Here is a 27,908-nt window from a genome sequence, read left to right on the forward strand (position 1 = left end):
CCCACTGAGCAGGAAGCTGGATGTGGGGCATGATCCCAGGACCCTGAGATCATGACCTGAGCTGAAGGCAGATGCTTAACCAACTGAGCCACCCAGGTGCCCCTTGAACGGCTCTTTGTGTACATTTTCAAGTACTATCTTTGTAGCCCCCTTGGTTGCCTCCTCACTTCCAGAGTACCTGACATCTACACTTCCCAAATCTTTATAGGTTTTATCAGACCCTTTGGAAGAAGGCAGTTGTGTTTGTTTGTTTGTTTTTTTGCCTGTCCTGTCAATGCAAGTTCCTAAACAGTATGTGTCTTCATACAATATTGCTTGGGGTTTCATGTGTTTCTTAATTTTTTAAGCATACAGAGTGATGATTTGGTATATATATTGTGAAATGATCCCCCTCTCCAGTTCAGTTAATTCATACATCCATCACTTTACATTTTTACCTTTTTTGAGGGGAACATTTTAAATTCTACTCCTAGGGGCGCCTGGTTGGCTCAGTGGGTTAAGCCGCTGCCTTCAGCTCAGGTCATGATCTCAGGGTCCTGGGATCGAGTCCCGCATCTGGCTCTCTGCTCGGCAGGGAGCCTGCTTCCCTCTCTCTCTCTCTCTGCCTGCCTCTCTATCTACTTGTGATTTCTCTCTGTCAAATAAATAAATAAAATCTTTAAAAAAATAAAATAAATTCTACTCCTAGCAAATTTCAATTATAAAATACAGTGTTATCAACTCCTCTCATCATGTTACACACTGGGTCCTTAGGACTTAATCATTTGTACTGAATTTGTACCCCTTTACCAACCTCTTCCTATTTCTCACCACCCCCAAACCCTGGCAACTACTTTTCTACTGTTCCCATGAGTTCGACTTTTTCCTTTCTTTTTTAGATTTCACATATAAGTGATGCCACATAGTATTTGTCTTTTCCTGGCTTGTTTCACTAAGCATAATGCCCTGTTTCATCCATGTTGCAAAGGGCAATTTCCTTTTCTAAGGCTGAAGGATATTTGTGTGTGTTTTCTTTATCCATTCATCTCTTAATGGACACTACATTGTTTTCATTCCTTGGCTATCGTGAATAATACTGCAAAAATTCATTTCTTTGAAGTGTACAATTTAGTGGTTTTAGTATTGTCACAAAGATGTGCAACTATTACCACTATAGGGATGCCTGTGTGGCTCAGTCAATTAATTGTTAGCCTTTGGCTCAGGTCATGATCCCAGGATCCTGGGATCAAGCCCCATATGGGGCTCCCTGCACAGCTGGGAGCCTGCTTCTCTCTCTCCCTCAGCCCCTCCCTCTGCTCATGCTTGCTATCTCAAATAAATAAAATCCTTTTTTTTAAAAAAAAAAAGAAAAAAACTATCACCACTATATAATTCAAGAATATTTTATCTTGGGGTGGCTCAGTGGGTTAAGCCTCTGCCTTCGGCTCAAGTCATGATCCCAGGGTCCTGAGATCAAGCCCCACATCAGGCTCTCTGCTCGGTGGGGAGCCTGCTTCCTCCTCTCTTTCTGCCTGCCTTTCTGCCTACTTGTGATTTCTCTCTGTGTCAAATAAATAAATAAATAAAATCTTAAAAAAAATTTTTTTATCTCTCCCCAAATCAATTCCATACCTATTAGCCATCACTTCCTACTTGCCCCTTACCAATCTGTACAGCCACTTATCTACTTTGTCTCTAAATTTGCCTGTTTTTTCTGGACATTCCATATAAATAGAATCATACAGGGGCACCTGGGTGGCTCAGTAGTTATGTGTCTGTCTTGGGCTCAGGTCATGATCTGGGAGTCACTGGGATGGAGTCCTGTAGCAGGCTCCTTGCTCAGCAGGAAGTCTGCTTCTCCCTCTCCCTTTCTCTTTCGTTCACTCTCTCTCCCAAATAAGTAAATAAAATCTTTTTTAAATAAATCATACAATGAATGGCTTTTTGTGTCTGTTTTCTTTCAGTTAGCCTGATGTTTCCAAAAATCTATTTATGTTGTAGCGTGTATCAGTACTTCATTCCTTTTTATGGCTGAATAGTATTTCATTGTATGGATATACCACATTACAGTCATTCATCATTTGATGGACATTGGGTTGTTTCTTCTTTGGGCTATTATGAATAATGCTGCTATGAACATTTGGGTATAAGTTTTTGTGTGGACATATGATTTCAATTCTTTGGTGTATACCAGTGAGTGAAACTGTGAGTGTGGTGTACACGGCAACTCTGCTTACCATTTTGAAGAATTCCTGAACTGTTTCCCAAAGGGGTCCCACCACTTTACATCCCCCTCAGCAATGTGTGAGTAATTGGCAAAATCGATTTTTCACTTCTTTGCCATCACTTGTTATTGCCTGTCTTTCTTATAACAACGGGTTACAAAAATCCTACCGGTTCCTCTTAATTTTTCTTAAATGGAGTTTGTTTTTCTGTTTCTTATGCCCTAGGTTGTTTTGGATGATTTTCCAGACAAGAAGGCAGATTTCTTACTCCCTTAAAATTAGAAGCTCTGTAGATCTTGTAAAACTTTTTCAATTGGGCTAATAATACTCTGTCAGTGTTGATGTCCTGCCTGGTTTTTTATCTGGAAATTCTTTATCCTTCATCTGTAGGCTGTTGACTATCACTTTACTATGAAATTGCACTGAAAAAATTATATTCTTGGAACATACACAAGTTCACAGAATGTAAACTCCAAATACTTGAATTGTGGGCTATTGCATGCTGGCAAAAATCACAATGAGTTGTATCATATCAAGTCCAATTAGCCACTTGGCAGTAGTCGTGGATTATGCTGTTAAGCATCAGGCTAAAACTCTATGGCAAGTATTTTAAATGAGTTAATCTTCTGAAACTAATGATATGCATAATTAACTGAATTTAAGTAAAATAAAGCTTAAAAAATGAGTTATTCTGAAATATTGTATTTTTTTTTAAAGATTTTATTTATTTATTTGACAGAGAGAAATCACAAGTAGATGGAGAGGCAGGCAGAGAGAGAGAGAGAGGGAAGCAGGCTCCCCGCTGAGCAGAGAGCCTGATGCGGGACTCAATCTCAGGACCTCGAGATCATGACCTGAGCCGAAGGCAGCGGCTTAACCCACTGAGCCACCTAGGCGCCCCTCTGAAATATTGTATTAAAAAGGGAATTCTTTTAATACTTTATTACAAAAATGCATAATTGTGCATAGATTGATAAATGTATTTTAAAACTTTTCCCAAACTGTAGCAATAACTTAAAAATGCAATGGAAAAAAATCCTATTCACATTAGTAGCAAAACAATGAAACACACATCTTTGTGTTTTGAGTGGGTGAGTCTAGATATGGAACCAAGTACCTACAAATAGAAAACATAGTAAAAGATATATTTCAAGTCAATGAAGGAAAGATGGATTCCATAAATGATGTAGGAAAAACTGGCTCATAACTTGGAAAATATTAAGACAGATACCTATCTTACTGTTGGGACCAAGATAAATTCCAGAGGAGATAAAGATGGAAGTGGAGGAAACAGGAAGCCCTGTGTTCCTCCTGTCTCCTCTGAAGCTGAAAATATTAATGCCTGCTTGGGAGGCTTTCCCAAAAAGTACATACTGTGTGGTTGTGGATCTCACAGACTTCGGCCTTACCTTGGCTGATTATTGTCTGTCTCTCTCCCTCTGAGTAAGTCAGGAGTCTGTGGTAGTTTGGTAGCTGGAAAGCTCCTGTCTTGTGGCCTATGTTTTTTGTACTGGTCATATTTTCTCTTCTTTTTAAAAATTGTGTTCAGGTATAATTTACATATAATAAGATGCACATTTAAACATACCACTTTATGAGTTCTGACAAATACCTCCTCTTATGTCATCCCCACTCCAACACTGAAATGACCCCAGAAAATTCTCTCTTGCTCCTTTGCTTTCAATCTCAATCCCCTATTCTATGCTCTGTCACGGATCTAACATAACATCTAAAACTGAAATGAAATATGGGAGAAAGATTTCACGACCTTGAGCTAGGCAAAGGTTTCTTAGGTGAGACACGAAAATCAGTAACTGTAAAGGAAAAAAAGATAAGTGTTATCAAAATTAAAAATAAATGCTGTTGGGGCACCTGGGGGGCTCACTCAGTTAAGCATCTGACTCTTGATTTTGGCTCAGGTCATAATCTCAGGGTTGTGGGATTGAACCCCAAGTCAGCCTCCACGCTCAGAGGGAAGTCTACTTGAAGATTGTCTCCTTCTGCCCACCCCCCACTCATGCTCAAATAAATAACTAAATCTTAGAACAAAAATAAATGCTCTGGATTGTGTTTCTGGGTCAGCATGTGTTGCCTTTGGAAGTCCTCAGTCTGTCCAGACAAAAAGTAAGTTGAGGAAACGAAAGGCTCAAGTCTTTTGAGAGACAGCAGAGAACTGAGGTCACAAATGGCTGCCCCCAGAGTTGGAGAGTCAGGAAGATACAGAGACTTGTGCTATTGGAGTTGAAGCCCAAGAACAGAAATCTCCATGGGCACCAGTAGCACCACGGTGGGAAAACTTGCACTATAATTGCTAGAGGTTCAATATGGATATCTTTGAGTTAAAGACACCAGAGGTGCCCATCTTGGGTGAGTGTACCCCCACACTTTCCTGAGTTTTCACTCATACATATGTTTTACTTTCCCCATATGGAATGGGGAGGGCAAGGACTTTTGTTTCTTTAATTGTATTTTTAATAGTAAGTAAATAAGTAAATAATTTGTAAGATTCAGAATTTTAAAAGCACAAAAGGTTATACAGTGTGAAGTTTCTTTCTTATCCCTGCCCTTCAGGCATTCCTCAGTTCTCTTCCCTGGAGACAACTTGTATTGATACTTATTGATACATACCTATGGAACAATAAATCCCTTCCTTGGTGTGATGTTATTAGACTCAGCTGCCTTGAGACCACCATACATTAGCAATGATTATTTCTTCTCATGTAATAAGCAATGAGGGCGGTAACTTTATGACTTCACTAATTTCTACAGGAAGGTAGCTAACATTTACTGTGGCCCTAATACAGGCTACGCATTATGCAGGTGTTTGTGTTTTGTTTTGAAGATTTTTTTATTTTTTATTTTAGAGAGACCGTGTGTATGCAGTGAGGGGAAAGGGATCATGGGAGAGGGAGAGAATCCGAAGCAGACTTCCCACTGACCTTGGAGCCTGACGCAGAACTCAGTCCTACAACCCTGAGATCATGACCTGAGCTGAAATTAAGAGTCAGATGTTTAATGGGCTGAGCCACCCAGGTACCCCTATGCTGGTGTTTTAAATAAATTTGTAATACGTATATAAAGCCGATGATACTATCCTCACTTTACAGATCAGAAAAAAAAAAAAAAAATCAGAACTCCAAAGTCACAGAAGCAGTAAACTTTTGGACTCCAAACCATTAGTTTGCACCATAAGCCAGAAGGAACAGTAATAGGGAGTGAGGTGATTGGCCATTATTCACTGTGAAATTTTCACTCTCTATTCCAATTACATACCAGTTAAATGTATTTTATTAGGTAGATCAAACTCATCACAATGACTGTCTCTTAGATAATGAAGGTAATACACATTTTTAGTAAATGGTTAAAAAGAAATTAATCACCCAAATGCTAGATTCCATGTGTCATTTTTTTCATGCTTTCACTATTGTTTTTCCCAAATTATCTCCTTTCAGCATTCCCATAAATGCAGCTGGCATGTTTTCAAATCCTTCAGTGATGTATTCGTGGTATTGGATTTTACCCTGTATCAGAACGATAACAAATATAGCAGATTAATATCATATTCTTTTTTTTTTTTTTTAAAGATTTTATTTATTTATTTGACAGAGAGAGATCACAAGCAGGCATAGAGGCAGGCAGAGAGAGAGAGGAGGAAGCAGGCTCCCTGCTGAGCAGAGAGCCCGATGCGAGGCTCGATCCCAGGACCCTGAGATCATGACCCGAGCCGAAGGCAGCGGCTTAACCCACTGAGCCACCCAGGCGCCCCAGATTAATATCATATTCTAAATGATACTCTTCTCATCATAGCAGCAAATTAATCAGGTACACTATAGGAAACCTGGAAATCTAAGATGGAGGCTCTGTCCCCCCATGAACTTCTAATCTATCTCGGGGCATGATCCACAAAGTCCGAATAAAACTTTGATAATAGGTATTAGATCACAGCATAATAATAAGAGAAGTGTCACAGGAAGTAAACAAGCAATTTCTAAGTAAATTATATGGGAAAGTTTAATAAGGTAATGATCTCAGAGGAGATGGAAGAAGATGGAAAAAGGGGCCCCCTTGCAGGATATTATCTGTTTTAATCCTTCCGGTAGCTTCATGACATAGCATCATTGCCTCTTTGATCCCTGAAGAGGTGGAGCCTGTTCGGCAAATGTAAATACCATGGCAGTGTAATAGTCTGCCTTCACATCCAGCCCAGATTCTTTCAATATATGTTGAATATTCATTTAGGAGTGTGGGAGGGAAGGGTTCATTTAGTGAGGATTTATTTTTCTTTCTACTACAAGGCAGTCTACTAAGTGGAATTAATTTACATTTTCAAGGTTTTTTTTAAAGGGGCCTTACGTGGAGACCGGAGTTACTTACTTATTTTCCTAATATACGAACATCACTTACTTTCCTAATATATTCCAGTGATGGCTCAGCACCCGGTATGGATTTATGGAGGGACTGTTTGCCTGGTGGTCGTGCCACTAATATCTATGGAAGCTGGGGTTTGAACCCTTGACTAGAAAGCACCAGCTTTATCCTGTTCTTAAAGAGGAAAAGAACCTGGAAAGGGGTTAAAAGCTGTAACCCAAAGTTTAAAAATTCAAAGTACAGGATGAATACTTATATAAAAGTGTTAATAATATGGTAAATTAAGGTACAGCATACAGAGGGGCGCCTGGGTGGCTCAATGGGTTAAAGCCTCTGCCTTCGGCTCAGGTCGTGATCTCAGAGTCCTGGAATTGAGCCCCATATTCGGCTCTCTGCTCAGCGGGGAGCCTGTTTCCTCCCCTCTCTCTGCCTGCCTCTCTGCCTACTTGTGATCTCTGTCAAAAAAAAAAAAAAAAAAAAGTACAGCATACAGGGAAACTCTTTGTACTAACTTTGTGATTTTTCTTTTTTTAAGATTTTATTTATTTATTTGACAGAGACACAGTGAGAGAGAGAGAGAGAGAGAGAGAGAGCACAAGCAGGGGATGAGGCAGAGGGAGAAGCAGATTCCCCACTGAGCAGGGAGCCCAATTTGGGGCTTGATCCCAGTACCCTGAGATCATGACCTGAGCCAAGGGCAGCCACTTAACGACTGAGCCACCCGGGCACCCCTAACTTTGTGATTTTTCTGTAAATTGAAAACTATTCTAAAAGAAAAGCGTATTTTTCAGAAGGGGAAGTGATGAGGAAAAAAAAATGAGAGAAATTAGGCCATTTTACTAGTTACTGAAAACAAAACTGTCATTAGGTCCACTCTGTCAGGAGGCATGTAGGACCCCAGCACAGTGGCTTTGTGTCATCAGCTGTGACCGTGGGAGGGATAGATCAGATTTCACCAACAGGGACAAAGAGGCTCCACACTGGGAACTTAAAAATCATTCAGCTCTTCTCAGCTTCCTGGAAAGAGCCCAGCTCAGCACTCCAAGTGCTGGACTGGGAAAAGCACCAAACTCCATGGCTGCCAGAAGAGCAATCTTTTGCTCTGGATTGGGAAATGATGATCAAGCCAGGAGCTTAGAAGTGTGATACCGCTTCCCCTCTAACACTAAAATGATGGCCCTTGGTTGCTATGCAGCGTTCTGAATAACCATGTGGTCTACGGTGGGACAGGATCACAGCACAGGACAAGGGGATAGACTTCTCCTGTGGATCTGAGGCCATGGCCCTAAGACACCAACCAAGGGCCTGGAAGAGCCACAGCACGATTATATGCATCTCCGGATGTATTCGACAATGCACGAATGTCACCGCCTTTGTGGAGGTTACATTCTCACCAGAGGGAGAGGGGCGACAAATATACATGAATTATAGAATACATTATGTTAAAAGGTGATGATTGCTATGGGTAAAAGCAAGATAAGGAGGATCAAGAATGAAGGGATTGCAGGCACGCCTGTGTGGCTCCGTGGGTTAAGCATCAGATTCTTGGTTTCTGCTCAGGTCATGATCTCAAGGTTGTGATCTCAGGGTCATGGGATCGAGCCCCTCAGTGGATTCTGTGCTGAGTGTACAATCTGCTTGTCCTCCCCCCACCCGCCCTGGCTTGCAAGCGCACGCACACTAACATGCATGCTCTCTCCCCACAAATAAATAAATTTTTAAAAATGAAGGGGGATTGCAATTTAAAATAGGGCCATTTTAAAAGTTGCCTCATTCAGCAGGTAGTTTTTGACAAAGTCCTAAAGGGAATGAGCGAATTAAGGAAGCAGTTACAGAGGGACAGAGGGAGGTGGGGAGGGATTGGGCAGAGTGAGCAAGGGGGTGAATGCTATGAAATAAAATTGCAGAGGTAATGAAGGTCAGATCAAGTATAGCCTTGTAGGTTTTATTCTATATGAAATGGGGAGTTTTGCAGAGATCTGAGCTGAAGAATGACATGGTTTGATTTGTGCTTTAAAAGGTCACTCTGGGGGCGCCTGGGTGGCTCAGTGGATTAAGCCTTCTGCCTTCGGCTCAGGACATGATCTCAGGGTCCTGAGATCGAGCCCCGCATCGGGCTCTCTGCTCAGCAGGGAGCCTGCTTCCTCCTCTCTCTCTGCTTGCCTCTCTGCCTACTTGTGATCTCTGTCTGTCAAATAAATAAATAAATAAAAATTAAAAAAAAAAAAAAGGTCACTCTGGCAGCTGTGTTGGGAATTGTCTGTTGGGGCATAAAGTCAGGAGATCACACAGAGGCTAGAACGGATGGTGGCCTGGACATGGGTGGAAGTAGCAGGGGTGGAACAGCTGGTCAGATTCTGCGGGTATCTTGAAGGTTGAGCCACCAGAATTTGCTGACAGAGGAGGTGTGGGTAGGAGAGAACGAAAAGAATCAAAGAGATGATTTCAAGGTTTTTGGATGGAGCAACTAGGAGGATAGAATTGCTGTAACTGACATGGTGAGATCTGTATATGGAATGGGTCTGGCAGGAAAGATCAAGACATATTTAGTTTTTGACGTGTTGAGTCAAAGATGTGTATTACATATGCGCGTGCAGCTGCTGCTGAGCAGCCGAGAGTCTGGGACAGAGCCCCAAGCTGGAGACAGACGTTCAGGAGCCGTCAGCATCTGCAGGATATTTAAGGCCAAGAGCCAGGCTGAGCTACGTAAGGGATAGGTAGACTATGGGTAGAGAAGAAAAGAAGCCCAGTGAACTCAGTCCCGTCCCTTGGGACACTCTGTTATTCATTTGTACAGCAGGAAAGGAGTTGGCAGAGGAGGAGATCCTCTGAGAAGGACAAATCTGCGAGGAAAACCGAGAGCCCAGGGAAGATAGGGTACGGAGGAGAGCGTGATCACCTCTGTCAATGCTCACCACAGCCACAGGATGTGAACCACTGACCTTGCAGTTCACAGCATGAGGACATCGTCAGCCTTGACAAAGGCAATCTGGTAGAATGGCGAGAGGGTACAAGCCTGATACGTGGGTTTAAGAAAGAAAGAATGGACAGAGAGGAACTGCGGACAGTGAGTGTAAACATCTCTCTCTGGGATTTTATTCTAAAAGGGGGAGCAGGGAGATGCACCTGTATACACCGTGGAGGTGAAACCTATAGTGTGGAGAGGGAATAGGCTCTTGTGTGCAACGAGGGGACAGTTACCTCCATGACCCACTGCAGCAAGTCTTTCAGAGCCTTCTGGCGGACCTCTCCTTGCCAGCGGGTGACGATGAACCCTTCCATGCGGAGCTCCTGATAGATAATGTTCTCTGGGGGTGGGCCTGTGAACGGGAGGACACATTTAGGTGACAGGCCATGGCAAAAACACAAGCAGTACAAGTCACATCACTGTTCTCGATTTCTCCACTCGTTTCCAATCCATGGGGCTCTCCATAAATCAACCTGGCCTCTGAGGCAGGCAGAATCACAGTCCCCAAAGATGGCTGTGAATTTATTGCCTTGCATGGCAAAAGGGACTGTGCAGCTATGATCAAGTTAAGAGCCTTTAGCTGAAGAGATTATTGGGTATTACTCAGTGGGCCCATTATAATCACGAGGGTCCCTGTAAAGGAGGCAGAAAAGTCAGAAGCAGGAAAAAATGTGCAATGCTGGAAACACAGATCAGAGTGAGTGAGAGAGAGAGGGAGAGATACTGGGAGACTCTGTGCTGCGGGCTTTGTGGATGGAGGAAGGGACCATGAGCCAGGGAACGCAGCAGCCTCTAGAAGCTGGAAAAGGCAAGTTAACAGCCTGTTGAGCCTTCAGAAAGAATTCAGCCCTACTGACCCATTGTAGACTTTTGATCCCCAGAACTATAAGATGATAAATCTGTGTTGTTGCTAGCCGCTAAACTTGAGATAGTTTGTCACAGCAGCAATCGGACTGACACACACTCAGAGCCCTTACACAGGCCAGGCAGCAGATGTTCAGCCTTCACCTGCTAGGGGCAAGACCCACCAAAAATGTCCTGAACAGTTCTATGGAACAGAAGGAGGTCCTGAAGATAACCTGTGGAAATATTTCTGTGCTACTCAGGCGTAAATACCCTGATACTTCACATGTTCTTTTCTTTATGACTTACTGCACTCATTCTATGGCATAGCCCTCTTGTTCTCTTCTCAAAGCAGATATAAAAAAGCTATTGAGAGAGCCAAGAGAGAACAGATCAAGAGGCTCAGCGATTCTACCTGTCCCAGGCCTCGTCATTTTGGGATACCAAGAGTCGGCCCAAACAGCAGTCTCGCAATTTGGTGTGTATGAGAATCAGATAGAGAGCTGATGGAAAGAGGATGCTGGCTACTCCCCCAATTTCTGATTGTGGATACGGAGTGGATCCCAAGAATATATATTTCTATAGTTCTCAGGAGAGGGTGATGCTGTTGATCCTGGGCTCACACTTTGAGAACCACCAGCCTAGAAAAAGCCCTAGGCTACCGGGCAGCCTATTAAGAAGGTAGTACCCTTCTGTGTGTGAAAGAAAAGGTTGTGTTGGTTGTCTGGCTTGTTTTCCCAAGGATCCAAAGGGACCAGAAACCAAGGGAATGAGCCCTGAGCATAGTGTGAAAAGTTCCAGGAAGTCAGGTGAAAATGCCCAGGAAGAAGAGCCAAGGTGACTGGCAGAATTTTTTTGTGACGTCCTTGGTGACTGGCATCACTCAAGCTGAAGGTTCCCACTCAGTATTTGAAGAAAGTCACAGGAGCAGTAAGAAAAATGGGGCTTTTTCCTATATCAAAAGAAACTGTTGCAAGATGAGTGAGACATCAGGGTGACACAGGAGAATGGCACGTCCAGACGCTAGGTTGCTCTGGCACAAAGAGGGCTTCTTCAGAAGACCCACAGCAACCATATTTCTTTTTAGGTTAGGGATTGGAATCCTTATTTCCTCTTCTTGGAAGGGGATGAACTACTATTTCTGGGCTTATCCACCCTGATGGGAATACAGTTTCTTTATTGGGATCAATAAGAATATGGCATTTTAACACAGAGGCAGGGAAGGAAAAATAAAACAAGATGAAATCAGAGAGGGAGACAAACATAAGAGACAAACTGAAGGTTGCTGCAGGGGAGGGGGGTGGCGGGATGAGGTAACTGGGTGATGGGCATTAAAGGGGGGCACTTGATGGAATGAGCACTGGATATTATATACAACTGATGAATCACAGAAACTAATAATACACTATATGTTAATTAATTGAATTTAAATTTTAAAAAAAGTTGGGGCACCTGGATGACTCAGCTGACTATCTGCCTTTAGCTCAGATCATGATCTCAGGGTTCTGGGACTGAGCCCCATGTTGGGCTCCCTGCTCAGCGGGAGTCTGCCTCTCCCTTTCCCTCTGCTTCCTCCCTGCCAACTCATGCTCTGTCTCTGAAATAAATAAAATCTTAAAAAAATAAAACAAAATATAGTTAAAACCCATCAAAGAAAAAAAAAAAGAATGTGGCACTTTAATGTGGCATTAAAGCCGGAAAATAATTAGTTACCTCTGAACTATCCTAACAGTGAAATATGTCAGAATTTCTGGAGATCAGAGGCAGGGCAGAATCTCGTCTAAAATGGATGGACAAGGCCCGCTGATGTCTCAAAGACCTATCTGAGCAGCTGAACTTCCAAACCGTAATTGCTAAAAAGACTAGATCAAGTTACTGGACCCAAAATATTTGGCTGTACCTAATTGGACTATGGTCAAGAAAATGCATCCTGGAGCTTTGCTCAATGGGCAGCCAGAAGATTTCCCATGATTCTAGCTTAGCATCAGTCAGTCAGGAAAGCACAGGGGGAAAAGTCCCTGACAATAAGACTGCTAAATGTACCTGGAGTCTTCTTAGAGAAGGTAGTATCTTTGATTTTTCACAACCAAGAGGGAATCTACAAGCTGTCCTTTCTCAGCCTCTTCCAGTCTCGCTCACTTGTCTCAATGTGGTTGTGGGGTTGTTGACTAGCTGGGCTCTAGGGTTTCATTCCCATGAGTGAAACCCATCACGGAATGAACACCCAATTTATTTATGGCTATCCTCCCACATGCCAATGACACTCTCCAAGATTCCTTTTTGTTCTTTTTTCTCCTTATTTTTTGGGGGGGGGGCACAGATAAATCTGTAATCTCACGGATAGCACAGAGCTGTGGCAGTCTTGAGGGACGCCTGCGTGGCTCAGTCTACTTAGTGACTGACTCTTAGTTTCTACTCAGGTCTTGATCTCAGTGTTGTGGGATCAGACCCCGTGTTAGCTTGGGGTCTGCTTGAGATTCTCTCCCTCAGCCTCTGCCCCTCTCCCTGTACTGGCTCCCTCTCTCTCTAAAATAAAGTTTAAAACAAAACAAAACAAAACAAAACAAAAGAATCTCAAAAAATAAAAAAGAATTGTAGAGAAGGACTCTGTATGAGGAGTTCAGAAGACCCATCCATCTTTTAGTCTCTTGCTGATAAGATTTAAAAAGCATCTGGTCGGGCACCTGGTTGGCTCAGTGGGTTAAGCCTCTGCCTTCAGCTCAGGTCATGATCTCAGGGTCCTGGGATGGAGTCCCACATCAGGCTCTCTGCTCAGCAGGGAGCCTGCTTCCCTCTCTCTCTCTCTCTGCCTGCCTCTCTGCCTGCTTGTGATCTCTGTCAAGTAAATAAATAAAATCTTAAAAAAAAAAAAAAAGCCTCTGGTCCTCTTGTCATTCATCTCCCCACCCACGGAGTAAGAGGCCTGTACCATGTCTCTCAGAGAAGCAGGACTTAAGGAATACAGTTCTCGAGTTGATACTGCTTTTGGATCTGTGCTATGGAGGGGAGGGGGCAGTGTCTGCATAGGAGAGTGGAGCAGTGGGGGACAGAGGCACAGCAGAAACAAAACAAGGACAATCCAGGAACAGAGGGGAAATGCACACTTCTTTCCCTCTCATTGGAAATGGTCAGTTTGGGGGAGCCAGTGTGTCCTGCTGCTCTAGGAACCATCACCACTACCATCAGAAGGAAATGGCAGCTCATTGTTCCCTTCACCCGTCAAGTCATCCTCCCCCCAACCCCATTCCTCCAGCAACGTCTCAAGTATCCTACAGAACCCTTACACTGCACCAGCCAGACCAAGGTGTTCTGTTTCTAAACCAAATCATGGTTTCCTTTTTACAACTGTGCCCAAAACAATAGGTAAAAAACTAAAACTTTTAAAAATTATCAACACGCTTCTATATTTTTAGATTTTGTTATTTCTCGGTATCAAAATGTGATACAAGCTATTTAGTACAAATATATGAAATTACATATTTTTAGTTTAATAAACACTATTTCATCAAGAATATCAGGAAGGCTTTTTAACATTTTGATAGTCACTGGCCTATAGCACATCCGTGAATCTTCTCCTTGTCCTGTCTTTCTGCCTCTGTGATGACGTGCACGAGCTCATTACCTGGGGGAAGCGGGCGAGTACTATTGTATGTAGAGATGGCCCCACATATAGCAACTCTTCCAAATTTCTTCATCTGGGGAATAACAATGTTTGAAAACTCTCCACCTACCTACACAGATAGGATGAAAACAAAACCCATGTTAAATAATCTAAACATTAGAAGACTCAGGAGAAGTCACAGCTATCATTTCACAAAATTTATTCTAGAATTTAAAAAAAAAACCTGATTGAGTTAGCACAGCAGTGCAGAAAACTGCAGTTGGAAAAAGACAGGAGAGGCTGGACATTTTTATTTGTAGGAACATACCATATTTAACTTATACGTTTTATTTTATTATATTTTGGAGTTCTCTGATCAGTTCAGTAATCTCATTGCCCCTATCCAAGAGCATGGAAAAAATACTTAAAAGCCACATCAAGAACAAAGCTGGAGGACTCACACTTTCCAATTTCAAAACGTACTGCAAAGCTGTACCAAGCAAGACAGTGTGGGCACAGACATATAGATCAATGGAACTAACTTGAGAGTCCAGAAATAAACCCTTACTTTATGGTTCATTGATTTTTGACAAGAGGGCCAAAACAATGTAATTGGAGGAAAAAATAGTCTTTTCAACACATGGTGTAGAATAACTGGATATGGAAAAGAATGAAATCAGACCCCTTCTTACACAATACACAAAAATTAACTTAAAATGTATCATGGACCCAAATATAAGGGCTAACACCATAAAACTCTTAGAAAAAAAGAAAAAAAAATAGGAGTAAATCTTTGTGACCTTGGATAAAGAAAGGCCTTTTTAGACATGGCACCAAACGCCCAACCAACAAAAGGAGAAATAAATCGGCCTTCATCAAAATTTAAAACTTTTGTGTTTCAAAGGACACCATCAAGAAAGTGAAAGAAAAGCAAAAAAGAAAGTGAAAAACAACTCAGAGAACAGGAGAAAAGAATTGCAAACCAGAGCCAATCCTCCTTATTAGTATATTCTGTATTTGAGAATGGGACTACTTGCTAACATTTATTTATAACCCGGAAATCAACACTCATAGAGCTTGTCTGATCATTTGGAGACAAGCCTAGAGCGACAGAAGAGACACAAAGTTCCCAGGCAAGGTCAACAAAGGCCAAGGCTCTGTCTTCTTTTTTCAGCTCTCCCAGAGATTACTGGGGAAGGAAAGCGTAGAGGGCAGTGCAGAGTAGATAAAAAAAGCTCCAGCTCTGGGGCTGGTTAGATGGAGTGTGAATCCCAAATATGGGATGAGTTTGTGGGGCAGCCACAGGTAAGCTTCTTACCACTTCTGAACCTCCTTTTCTCTTTTGAAAAATAAAGAAAGGGGCATCTGGGTGGCTCAGTCGTTAAGCATCTGCTTTCGGCTTAGGTCATGATCCCAGAGTCCAGGGGATTGAGCCCAGCATTGGGCTCCCTACTCAGCGGGAAGCCTGCTTCTCCCTCTCTCACTCCCCCTACTTGTGTTTCCTCTCTCCCCATCTCTGTCAAATAAACAAAATCTTTTTAAAAAGGAAAAGAAAAATAAAAAAAATAGAAGCTTGTAGGGAAGAACTGCTTTTAGGATTTAAGATGATCATCAAGTTGAAATATGTATATAAATGTACATAATTCCCCTAGAAGCAATGGTTCAGGGTTGGTGGTGCTTGATAGAACATAACTACCAAGAATATTGAGAATTGACTATATCTGATAAGGGACTTATCAGAGTTTTTATGAAGAACTCTTAAAACTCAACCAACAACCCAATTGAAAAATGGGCAAGAGACCTGAACAGACATATCTCCAAAGATATACAAATGGCCAATAAGCACATGAAAAGCCATCCAGTTTCATTAGCAATTAGGGAAGTGACAATCAAAACCACAGTGAAATTCTACTTCAAACCCACAAGGATAGCCATAATAAAAATCATAGATAGTAAGTGTTGATGAGGATGTAGGGAAATTGGAACCCTCATACACTGCTGGTGAGAATGTAAAACAGTGCAGCCATTTTGCAAAATTGCTTGTCAGTTCCTCAAAATGTTAAATATGGAGGTGCCACATGACCCAATAATTCCATGTATAGGTATATACTCAAGAAAAATGAAAACATATATCCACACAAAAACTTGATCAGGAATGTTCATAGCAACATTAACCATAATAGCCAAAAAGTAAAAATTACTCAGCTGCTCATCAATTGATGGATGGATAAATAAAATACAGTATATCCAGTCAATGGAACATTATGTGGTCATAAAAAAAGGGAATGAAGCCCTGAGACACATTACAACATGGATGAAACTTGAAAACATGCTAATGTATAGCATAAGAAGCTAGTCACAAAAGACCACTTTGGGGGACCAATACGGAGTGACTATAATGAGTATAGCATCATCGTTCTGGGATAATGAAATGTTCTAAAACTGATTGTGGTGATGATTGTACAATTCTGTGAATGTACTAAAAACCACTAGGTTCAAAGCTTAAAAATGGGTAAATTATTATCTCAACACACCTGTTCTTTTAAAGGCATATATACTCTCTTTACATATTTTAGGTGGAAACTCAAGAAGCATATTCTTTTGTATAGTAGTTTGTTAGTAAATAAGATATTAAGTCCAATTTGTACTCACGTTATCAAAGTAACAATCATAACCATCAGGAGAGGCTTTTTTCAAAGTTTCTTCTAAAGACTCCACTGTTTTGTAGTTAAAGGCAACATCATATCCCAGCTTTTTAAGGTAGGCAACCTTTTCATCAGACCCTGCTGCTCCAACAACTTTGCAGCCCTAAATGGGGAGGGAAAAAATGGAAACCATTTTTAAGTCAAAAGCATGGATCAACCCCCCTCCTAGCTAGTACAGTCAGGTTCCCCAATAACACCCTAAGTGCTGAGCCACATATATGAAGATAACCATATGGGCCAATAGATCTATAGGTGAAATTAGTCCTTGAATCAGACTACAACCCAACTTGTAACTTCTGCTTGCCTCTGACCAGTCTCTGGTTTTGTGGTTTACAGCTCATTTTAAGTTGCTGGCTTGACAACCTTTGTATTTGACTCTCTTGTTTTTTTTTTTTTAAAGATTTTATTTATTTATTTGACAGAGAGAGATCACAAGTAGGCAGAAAGGCAGGCAGAGACAGAGAGAGAGGAGGAAGCAGGCTCCCTGCTGAGCAGAGAGCCTGATGCAGGACTTGATCCCAGGACCCTGGGATCATGACTGGAGCTGAAGGCAGCGGCCTAACCCACTGAGCCACCCAGGCGCCCAGACTCTCTTGTTTCTTTATTTTTGGTCTTCTCTTGCAGTTACTTGCATGCTATCTTTTGGTACAGTGGTCCTTTAGACTATAATCTGGGCTCAGTTCTGGGACTCTCAGGCCCCTTGTCAGCCCTCCCGGTGACTGCCCCCTTGTTCTTTGATTTGGGCTAAAGCATTGGACTAGATCCTATCTAATCATAGAGGAACTAGAGAACATCCTGAAAAGCACTTTCAGGATGAGACCAGAGACTGTATTGGTACAGAGAGTAGTTCTTCAGAAATCTCTTATATTCTGAATGTATCTTCAACTTCTAAACAAGACCCACTCCACTGAATTCTGTAACTGGGGAAGGTCTGCTCTGTTCACTGTTGTGTTCTCATTGTACACTGTGGGTGTTGAGTAAATGTTTGGCACTTGAAGAAGCCACTTACCTTGAGCTTAGCTATCTGCCCCACTACAGAGCCCACCGCACCTGCCGCCGCATTAACCATCACTGTTTCTCCACCCTTCACACCACAGATATCAAGTAGGCCAAAGTAGGCGGTTAGCCTGAGGGAAGGAAATTAAAGATATGTGGATAGATTTGTTGATTTTCCCCTATAACTCATCCATATACATCCTGAAGTCCTTCTCGACAGCCCAGTGCTGTGGGTCCAAGTAAAAGACACACACACACACACACACACACACAAAACCCCACAGGAAATGAATATTACTGACCACTAGTGGTCCATCTCCTCCTTAGGAATAAAGATGATGGGAACTAGAGAAGAAATGGAGACTTGGATGGAAAGGGGCTGCATCTGTCAATCCCTAGGTCAAGTCTCAGAAGCAAGAGAAGATCCACTCGAGGGATCCTACAACAGTGTGTCCTAGAACATGTGTGCCCTAGGAAGAGAGCGAACTTTGTGAGCAAAGCCTCCATGTCATCAACAGGACAGACAGAATGGTATGCAGTGTCTAGGCACAAGTGGGTCCCGGAGAGACACTGGGAGTTTCCCATGGCTCCTAAGTGGGATGGAAGAACTTGTGCCATTTCCCCATCTCATCCCAAAGGTGATGTCAAAGTCAGCTTGCAAAGAAAGAACTACGGGGTCTACAGAAATGCAGTTCAGACAGTACTGACAAATACTGGGTGAAGAACCCACCAGCTTGGAAGGCGCTGTGGCAGAGGACTCAGTGGGAAAAGGAGACCGGTATAAGACTAAGACAGATCAAGTTCAAGAAATTGTTGTCTCCCTTCCCTGACACAGAATCTGTGTTAGCCCTTGGAGCTTTGCATCAACCTTAGGGATAAGAAAAAAAGGAAATTCTGAGTTTTAAACCTGAACAATGTGAACAATCACTGAATTTATTATGTTTTAGCACCCCTGAGTCTGAGCCAATGAAATTTGGATCCACTATGGTGATTGCTAAGCCACTTGCAAAATTTCAGACAAATTCATGTAAAGTTATTTCCATACAAAACAGAAATTATACATACGTCTGCCTCTGAGTATACCTGGGGACCCATCAGGGTTGGAAATTGAAGGTGAGGCAGGGAAAGGCACAGAAATCTGCACTTTTTCTAAGGACCTAAAAGCTAATATTCCCACAGTGTTTTTTGAAAGTCAGATGGAGTACCGCCAGCCTCAGAATCAACTGGAGTTTTATAAAAAATATGGATTCCCAGGCCCGACCTCAGACCCACTGATTCAGAAATGCTGGAACACGAACACCTGGATTGTATATGACCAGGTGATTCTTATGAATCAACAGAACCACCGTCCCAATGAACACTGAAGCCAGAGTGTGCCAGACAAGTTAGCGTAACCTCAAATGCAAAGCAGAAGGTGCATTTTCTGATTGTGTCATTACACCCATGACAATCAGTACCCCTCCCATCCCAATCTCCATTCTAGAAAATTCTAAAATCAGTTCTCAGTTAGACATATTGACCCAAGATACACAAGGCCTTTCCCAAACATCACACCCTTCTAAAAATGGAAAGAGGTAAGATGAAGTCAACAGAAAAGGAATCTTAGAGGAAAAATTAAAGGCACACTTTGGTCTAAGGGGGACTTCAATCAATAACAGATTGGAGAGCAAAACACACGAACATCTCCAGCTTGGCAGAGAAAACAGAGGTCCAATGAAGGAAGCAACACAAACTCTGGGGGAATGTTAAATCTCTGGAGCCTGGATAGCCACAAGACACCCTATGTGCTGACCACATTCTGAACAAACTATTTTAGTAAAACCAGAATGTCATGTTTTTAAACAAAATGAAATACACCCATGAAACTCACCCTGTCATGCCCACTGTTCCCAGAGCCAAAGACACTGGGATGGTGTCCGGCCACTCTGTGGGTAGCTTTTCCAGATCTTTCCCATCAGAAATAGAGTGCGTCGACCAGCCTGAAAAAGCTACTACCAGAGCTCCTGCTGGGAAGGCTGAGTTTTTACTTTCCACCACTCTGGAAGATAAAGCACATTACAACATGGGAAACCTCTTTCAAGGGAGTTGGAATGCTGCATGGGTGGTTTCCTAAAAGGGCACTAAAGTTAATAATCCATGATTAAATATCCCACCACATCTCTCCATCATAATTCCTTGCTGCTGGTTCCTCCGCCTCCTTGAGAGAAAATATGGGCCATTATCAGAGGAACTCTCTGAACTGGATCTACATCTGTCCCCGTCCTCACCCATTTCTCTCTAAGAGGCATGTATCCTTGGGCTCAAGGTGCCCTGGACACCAGCCTATTCTGTTCTTCAGGGGCTGCCCTCCATCCCTAGTCTCTCCTTTTTCCCAAATCTATAGCACTGTCCTCTCCAGCGCAACCTGCCTTTCAGCCCTGCTACTCCACTAGGGTCACAACAACTTCTGATCGCAAAATCCAGTGGACACTCCTCATTCATTATAACACTCTGGGCTACCCAGACTCTTCCTCATTGGTTTCCATAATACTGACTTCACCGGGATTTTTGCCTCCCCCTCTAAGCTGCTTCTTTTTAGTCTCATCTGTGGACTCTCTTTCTCCCACCTTCCCCCACTGTTACCATTTTTTACTGTCTTCCCCCTGATCATGAAGCTATGTAACATTTTTAGAAAATTTGACATATGAAATAGAAATATCAGTTCTAATCCCACAATACAAAGATAACGGCTAATATTCTGGGGTGTGTTACAGCAATCTTAATGATATATTTTGAAATGTATATTATGAGAATGCAAACTGGCGCAGCCACTGCAGACAAAGTTAAGGAGAGTCCTCAAAAAATTAAAAATAGGGGTTCCTGGGTGGCTCAGTGGGTTAAACCTCTGTCTTCGGCTCAGATCATGATCTCAGGGTCCTGGGATCTCAGCCCCTGCTGAGCAGAGAGCCTGCTTCCCCTTCTCTCTCTACCTGCCTCTCTGCCTACTTGTGATCTGTCAAATAAATGAAATCTTTTTAAAAAAATGGAAAAATTATTAAAAAAAATTAAAAATAGAACTACCATATGATCCAGTAATTCCACTACTGGATATTTGACCCAAGAATATGAAAACACTAATTCAAAAGGATATGTGCACTCTCGTGTTTACCCCTGAATTCAAAAAGATATATGCACCCCAATGTTTACCTGTATTATTTACAATAGCCAAACTATGGAAGCAACCCAAGTGTCCACCTATAGAAGAATGGTCTAAGAAGATGTGGTTTATATGTATGTGTGTGTATACATATTAAGTAAGAAAAAGCAATTTTTAACACCCAGCTGGGCCTACCATACCACATCCTGGTTGATACCAACTTCATCAACTTTTCCATTAAAGTCAAACTTGACTTAGTACAATCAATGATGGACTGTCTCTATGCTAAGTGTATCCCTTGTATAACTGACTGTGTAATGGATGAAACTGAGACACTGGGGCAAAAGTATTGAGTAGTTCTAAAGACCTCCAAGGATCCAAGATTTGAATGGTTACCATGCACACACAAAGGAATCTATGCAGATGCCTGCTTAGTACAGAGAGGAACTGAGCACAAGTGTTATATTGTGGCTACAGTTGACCAGGACCTTAAAGGAAGAATCCAGAAGATCCCTGGAGTTCCCATCATGTACATTTCTAACATAGGTACAACGTTGAGCAGATGCTAGAAAATAATGGAGCCCTTTGGTTCTAATTCTTAAAAGAATTAAGAATTAATTAATTAAGAACTAAGAGTTCTTCTGCCTTCCTTGACCAACTTTTTCTGTTGCCAGTTCGCATTAACAATATGCTATAGCATGAATTACTCTTCTTACCCATTTGCTCTGTTATGAGCTGAGTATGGTTAAATACACTCACTTTTTTTTTTAAGATTTTATTTATTTGACAGAGAGAGAGAAATCACAAGTAGACAGAGAGGCAGGCAGAGAGAGAGAGAGGAGGAAGCAGGCTCCCCAAGGAGCCTGATGTGGGGCTCGATTCCAGGACCCCAGGATCATGACCTAAGCCGAAGGCAGAGGCTTTAACCCACTGAGCCACCCAGGTGCCCCTAAATACACTCACTTTTTGATGTCATTTTGAAATTGATATTTTGTATCATTTAAAATATTGTTACATCTTCTTATAAATTAGATGATTGCACATTCCAAAAAAAAGGGCATCTCTCAGGCATCTTGGTGGCAAGGTTGGTTAAGCATCTGATGGGGTTTAGGCTCAAATCATGATCTCAGGGTGCTGAGATTGAACCCTGCACTGGGCTCTGTGCTCAGCACGGAGTCTTCTTAAGACTTTCTCCCTCTTCCTCTGCCCCTTCCCAAACCTGTGCTCTCTCTCTCTACAATAATAAATAAATAAATAAATAAATATGCATCTCCTTTGACCTATAATTTATACTTCTGGGAATTTAATGTGAAGCAACATTCATCCAAATAGGCAGAGAATACACAGACATACACATAAAGACGCATACATGTTCCTTGTAGAACTATTTGTGATAGTAAAAACTGGAAACGGTTGCTACTAGGAGCAGATTAGTTACACAGCAGATAACAATGGGATAAATTTGCAGCCATTAAGGGATGCCTGGGTGGCTCAGTTGGTTGAGCGTCTGAGTTCAGTTCAGGTTGTGATTCTGGAGTCCTGGGTTTGAACCCTGTGTCAGGCTCCCTGCTAGGTGGGGAGTTTACTTCATCCTCTGTGCCTACCCCCTCCATGTGTGCTCTGTCTCTCTCAAATAAATAAAATCTTTGGGAGAAAAAAGAGATTGATTTAAAAAAAAAAATTGCAGCCATTAAAAGGTAGGTAGTATATTTACTTATTATCAAAAAGATATCCATAACATATTAAGTGAAAAAAAGCAATTTATTGAAGGGCATATAATCCCATTATTTAAGAAAAATTATAAATACTAGTTGGTGTACTAAACAATTTTTGAAATAATAATACATTAACAACAGTCACCTCTTAAGTTTCAGCTGATGAGGGATCTTCCAGTTTCCATGATACTAATTTTTAATTTATTTGAATTTTTGCAATAATTGTAAGTTGGACAATTATAATTTTTTAAGTAATTTTTAAGTAGCGATGGTAATTTCACTGGCTTCCCTCCATCCCAGTTAGTCAGGAAAGGGGCAAGGTTCCCCAAGCTGCTTCCAAGATCAGTGAGTGAATCACATGGGCTGAAGAAATTATAGGGATGATAGACAGAAGCAGACCCAGAAGAAGGTAAAGGAGAGACATATTTCTCAGACATGGAGACACAAAGAAATACCTGGCCACTTGCTGCCCCATCATCACATCACCTTCCTTCAATTTTTTGGATGCCACTCTGAAAAAAAAAATCCATTTTTAAAACATAAAGACTTCTTGGGAAAGGGCACCTGGGTGGCTCCGTGGGCTGCGTTTCTGACTCTTGATTTTGGCAGGGGAATTGGTTGGTATTGGTTGGCAAGAGAATTGATTGAAAAGGCTTACAAATTGGAATCGTCACAGAATCCTACTAACCACACAAAAAAGGATGTTAGTTAACATTTGGAAACTTTGTTTTTTACCTCAGATTTGAATCTCTATTGATCAGCTCTGAAAACAATTATTTTAAAGAATGATGACTACATTATTTACCAATAAGCAAAATTACTGAGAAGTTAGTGCCGCACAAATGCTTTTATTCCCTCCCTTCCCTGAGTTGTTTACTAGGTACACATATTTGATTAAATTAAAAGAATACGTTAAATGGAAGGCAAAAAAAGCTTATTTTAGTCTTACCATCTTCCTCTACCCAAATTAGTTGTCAGTAGTGAAATGGACAAATTGGATTTGGGTTTCTTTAGTCTTTTACTTTTTTGCGAACAGTGAGAGGCAAATTGTGCATATTAAGATAGGAAATGGTGGTCAAAGAGAGGGGCCAAGGGAATCTCTCATCAAACTTCTCAAACCTTTGCTGGCAAAGATGAGCATCCATGAATCTTATCACCGATATAATACTGGGACAACTGGGAGAATGACAATCAGTTGGATATTTTAAAAGATGGACTATTTCAAAACAGGGTCCAAAGCACAACACATAACTTTTTAGGAGGAAAATCATACCTCATATATGGATCCACAGTAAGGAACAAAGCTTCCAGCAGGACCTCTATAAAATAAAGCATTCCACAGGCAATTAGAAACTCAGTGCTTGATGCCTTTGTTGACTTTGGCATTCTACATAAACAGTCAAAGTAAACATTCTAAATAAGATGGTCTTTCTGCTTCACGGTTGCCCTTCTGCACTTGCTATTGAAGAGACAAGCGGGGTCCAGCCCAAACCATCATCAGCCTCACCATCACCATCGTCATCATGTGATTTTCTCAGAACTCACTCCAGGCTTTACATAGATTATTTCATATGATATTCCCAACTATTACTCTTTCCATTTCATTTAGGCTTAGATTAAGGAACTTGGTCAGAGCCACATTTATAATCACTATGTTCCCGTGCTCCCATAAGGTTTCACTGACAGCCCCTGTTAGGACTAAAGAATATAGATTTTGCTGGAGTGACCCTCATACACACATTCTCTGGAATTTTGAACCTGGGTCCTGGCTATCTATCCCAACTTAGATGGGACTGAACTTGACTATGCTATTTGATTGCATGCCCCTTTCTCCAAGCCTGCCTACCCACCTGTAAATACCCCTTATTGTCTGCGCTACTAAATTAACCTCCAAACATGCTATGTGCTACTGTTTCTCTTCCCTAGATTTCTGTAGGGTTTTGCCTTGTCCTTCCACTTCCCCCAATGGGATGGGAGACTCCTCAGTGAAGGATGAGAGTTTTTCCCTCCTGTCTGTGCACAGGATAATCTGAGCTCTGCACATGGCTGTTAGGCTCTACTTACCCCACTTGCTTACCCCATCATCAGGCTTGCCAGGACAGAGAGGAAATCCTCCCTAGCGTTTGTCAAAGTCACAAACATGTACCATTTCAATTATGAAAGAAATTAGAGGGATCCTCCTCCCACATGACATCAAGGCTTCAAACAGAAAACCTTGAGAAAGTCTCTGTAGCAGATTGCAAAATTGTCACAAAGATGTCCCATCGCTGTGTGGGACCTCCTTGTCGTCCTCTCATCAAGAAGTCTAGGTCTCGGGACACCTGGGTGGCTCAGTCGGTTTTAAGTGGCTGCCTTCGGCTCAGGTCATGATCCCAGCGTCGGGGGATCGAGTCCCACATCAGGCTCCTTGCAGGGAGCCTGCTTCTCCCTCTGCCTCTCCTTGCCACTCTGTCTGCCTGTGCTCGCTCTCTCTCTTTCTGACAAATAAATAAAGTCTTTAAAAAAAAAATTCACTTTTTGAATTTGGACATGGCTATGTGACTTGCTTTGCATAGCAGCAAACATGATATAAATAGAGGCTTAAAATGTACTTGCTAACACCTGGTGCTCTAGATCAGTGGGACCACTGAGAAGACAGAGCTCACAGCTGGCTAGAAGCCAGCCTGCTAGAAAGGCCACCCAGAGGCCTCAGGCACACACATCTGCAGAAAGCTTGCTAACCACCAGACGAACGAGTGAGGTCCATCCTCCAAGAACGGTTAGCCCAGATGAAACCTAGAGTTACCACCAACTTAATCCAGCCCAAATTGCCAACCCACAGAATTGTAAGCCAATACATGTCGTCTGATGTCACTAAATGTCAAAGTACTTTATTGTGCAGCAAAGGCTAACCGATACAGTCCTTTTCAGCGCAAATCTGTGACTTACCTCCATTTTTTAAGGACGGGAGTTCAACCGTCTTCAACTCGAAGTCGCTGTGAGTAGGGCTGCCTTCAAAGTGCTTCTTCAGGGTCCAGCTCTTAGCACGAACCATCCTGAAGTTTCTGGAACACAGTCAACACACAGACGACTACCAGGACGTGACTGGATTCTGATGACTTCCCAGCCCCTGCCCTGAAGCCCGGCAGCAGGATCCATTCATCGTCTGCTTCTCTCCAGGACCATTTTACGCCAACCACATTCATTAAGAATTTTCTACATTTCTGTTACTGTGCTGAGCACTTCAGACGCATCATCTCATTTTACCCCCATAAATTCCCTTTCAGACTGAGGCATTACTATCACTGCCAGTGGAGAGAGCACGAATGAGGAAACCGAGGCTTCCTCAGAAATCTCCACGACAGGGCAAACTGTTAAAACGGACACATCCTTCCCAGCCACCGCGGGGGTTGCCTTAGGGCACCGGACAGCTCCGCGGCCGGCAAACACTCCGCTCCTCGCCTCACACACAGCGAATCTTGAGAAAGAGCGTCCAACGCCCGAAGCGAACGGAAGTGGACCGAGGCCACCAGTCTCAGCCTCCGGACGCCACGGCGTGGCGCTGCCGCTCCGCTCCGGGGCGAGGTGACTCGGCCACCAAACAGGAAATCCGAGGTCTACGCTCGCCTCCACAGGAAACCAGAGAGAGGATTCAGGCGGCCCCAGAGCTTTGGGATCGGGGCATGTTGCTTGGGGACGGATCTCCCCCGTGTCCCCCGGGAGCCGCCCCTTCCTCACGTGTGCGCCTCTACCTCTAGCGGACGGGTCCGCGGTCGCTATTTCCGCGGTCCCGCCGCAGAGTAAACAGGAAAGTGAGGGGGTCCCCGGAACAGAGAAAACTGAGGCGGAGCTTTCCGGCCGCAGGAGAAGTCATTTCTGGCCGTCAGCTCTTTCTGCGGTCCGCGCCCCACCGACCCCGCTTGCGTGTTCGCGTTCCAAGGGACTGCAAGAACCTCGGTAGTTTGGGATTTTATGGAAACGGAGGGAACGCAAAAACGAATTGTCTTCACCTGGCCGGAAATCAGCCCAACCAAAGCGGACGCAGCGTATCGACGGCAAAACTCCCAGCGCTGTTTCAAAAGCAAAGACTCATCTCACATGGGCTGTCGGAGCGCGCAGACTCCGGGCGAACTGGACGGGAGAGCGGACGGTGCCGACCCTTGCGGGCTGTCAAGACTTCAATCAGTCAGGGGACGCCTGGGTGGCTCAGTTGGTTGGACGACTGCCTTCGGCTCGGGTCATGATCCCGGAGTCCCGGGATCGAGTCCCGCATCGGGCTCCCACCTCCATGGGGAGTCTGCTTCTCCCTCTGACCTTCTCCTCGCTCATGCTCTCTCTCTCACTGTCTCTCTCTCAAATGAATAAATAAAATCTTTAAAAAAAAAAAAAAGACTTCAATCAGTCAGGACCCGGACTCCCTGGATTTCGGACGACCTCTGCCCCAGTTCCACACTGAACTTTCTTTTGCCCAGCCCCCCTCATGAATATGCATGTTGGGCGCGGGTCACGGCAGCGCCCTGGATCCTTTTGCTTTGCGAAGGGAGCGTTCCCGGCAGTCGAATCCGCAGCCCCGTTCTTCTACATGTCTCTTTTCCCAAAAAGGCAGCCATGTGCGAATTCTGACCTCGCTGCAAGTTCAGAAGTCGTCCTCCGCCCCCCTCGAAAGGATGTGGCTTCAGAGGCAGCCGAAGTTCAGGGACAGTCCCACCCACCAAAGGAGGGTGTCCGGGTGCAGTGCCCTCAGCCACACTCGCCCTTGGCTCCCACCTCCTTTCCCGCACACGCCCGTCTCCACTAACCGAATTCCGACCCCTTCCACAATGGTCCCAGGTTTGCAGTGCCGCAAGTTTCTGGGCCAGCCGCCGCCCTGGCTAAGGCAGCTTTGCCGTGCACCCAAATGCCGACAGGCGGTGCGCTTCGTTCCAGCTTGTCTCCGAACCCTCCAAGAACAAGGAGGGGCCCGTGGGCTTCGATCGGGACATCTGGCTTTCCCTTTCCTCGTAGTGCAAGACTCTTAAGTTATTAAGCAAGAGAGGGAAAACAACGCGCAAACGTTCCGTGATAGGGAATTCTAGGAACTCAGCAGGAAAAAAGAGCGGGGCGGAGATGTTTACTTACCCAAGTCCGCAGGTTCCACTACCAAGACAGAGAATGTGGTTGGGGTTGTGCAGCAGAGCGCCCACCGACTGAATTTAAGGCCGTCTGGGGGAGAGGGTGGGGCTTCCCCCAAGGGCGGAGCTGCTCCTGCAAGTTTGTGCGTGTGTGTGTGTGTATGTAGGGGTGTGCTTCCAATAACAAAGGTCTCCATCAGAGCCCTGCCCAGATGGAACTGTACTTGCAACAGTTCCTAACTAAGAACTGGGTGCAAAGATGGTGTGCAGGAGAACCAGCTG

General features: G+C 43.3%; 1 protein-coding gene across 3 annotated transcripts; it reads right to left on the reverse strand.

Moving 5' to 3' along the window:
* Positions 1 to 5,474: 5,474 nt before the first annotated feature.
* PTGR1 (prostaglandin reductase 1) lies at positions 5,475 to 27,742 on the reverse strand. Of its 3 annotated transcripts, none has more exons than XM_004747803.3 (10): positions 27,634 to 27,742; positions 25,465 to 25,580; positions 23,810 to 23,855; positions 22,992 to 23,048; positions 19,556 to 19,723; positions 17,699 to 17,816; positions 16,637 to 16,792; positions 14,006 to 14,114; positions 9,774 to 9,892; positions 5,475 to 5,725 (listed from the first exon to the last, which is right to left on the reverse strand). In XM_004747803.3, the coding sequence occupies exons 2-10, from the start codon at positions 25,568 to 25,570 to the stop codon at positions 5,615 to 5,617; spliced, it is 990 nt and encodes a 329-aa protein (XP_004747860.1). In that variant the 5' UTR covers positions 25,571 to 25,580; positions 27,634 to 27,742; the 3' UTR covers positions 5,475 to 5,614. The 3 variants fall into 3 exon arrangements, with proteins under 3 accessions (XP_004747860.1, XP_004747858.1, XP_004747859.1); XM_004747801.3 differs by lacking the exon at positions 27,634 to 27,742 and adding an exon at positions 26,268 to 26,803; XM_004747802.3 differs by lacking the exon at positions 27,634 to 27,742 and adding an exon at positions 26,526 to 26,802.
* Positions 27,743 to 27,908: the final 166 nt, after the last annotated feature.

The sequence above is a fragment of the Mustela putorius genome, unplaced genomic scaffold (assembly GCF_011764305.1).
Source record: "Mustela putorius furo isolate JIRA1106 unplaced genomic scaffold, ASM1176430v1.1 tig00000580_pilon_pilon_pilon, whole genome shotgun sequence".
NCBI lineage: Eukaryota > Metazoa > Chordata > Mammalia > Carnivora > Mustelidae > Mustela > Mustela putorius.